Raw genomic sequence first — 339 nt, 5'->3', positions numbered from 1 at the left:
CCTGCGCGTCTGCCCGCGGGCGGCCGGGGGTCCTGGGGGGTCGGGGACTAGGGCCCGGCAGGAGGAGTAGCCGTAGACGTCCTTGCTGCGTAGGATGTGCGGGGAGAACTGGTGTTTGAGGCTGCAGAGGAAGCTCCACAGCTCCGCGTCCGAGCTCATGAACTCCGTGCTGCGAGGCATGAACAGCTTGAAGGCGTCGCCCAGCGCCTTGGTGCTGTCGGCCAGCGACAGTTGCGACCGCGAATACACCACCTTCTCCTCTTGCGCCTCCAGCCCGGCCCCGTCTCCTGCCCTAAAGCCGCCGCCCCGGGCAGCTGAGGCCAGGGCCGCCGGGGGCCG

The 339-nt window shown here is 69.9% G+C and overlaps 1 protein-coding gene across 1 annotated transcript in view; it reads right to left on the bottom strand.

Moving 5' to 3' along the window:
• The window catches only part of CCDC71L (coiled-coil domain containing 71 like), a gene marked incomplete at its 5' end in the record, with an annotated part of 4,057 nt that extends 3,721 nt beyond the window's left edge, over nucleotides 1-336 (bottom strand). The window contains 1 exon segment of the mRNA XM_025041931.1: nucleotides 2-336. Within this exon segment, the coding sequence (XP_024897699.1) occupies nucleotides 2-336 (335 nt within the window).
• Between the last annotated feature and the right edge of the window lie 3 nt (nucleotides 337-339).

Source organism: Pteropus alecto, unplaced genomic scaffold (assembly GCF_000325575.1).
Source record: "Pteropus alecto unplaced genomic scaffold, ASM32557v1 scaffold109, whole genome shotgun sequence".
Lineage (NCBI taxonomy): Eukaryota > Metazoa > Chordata > Mammalia > Chiroptera > Pteropodidae > Pteropus > Pteropus alecto.
Note: the sequence above shows the minus strand (reverse complement) of the source record. Positions and strands in the feature narration are given on the sequence as shown.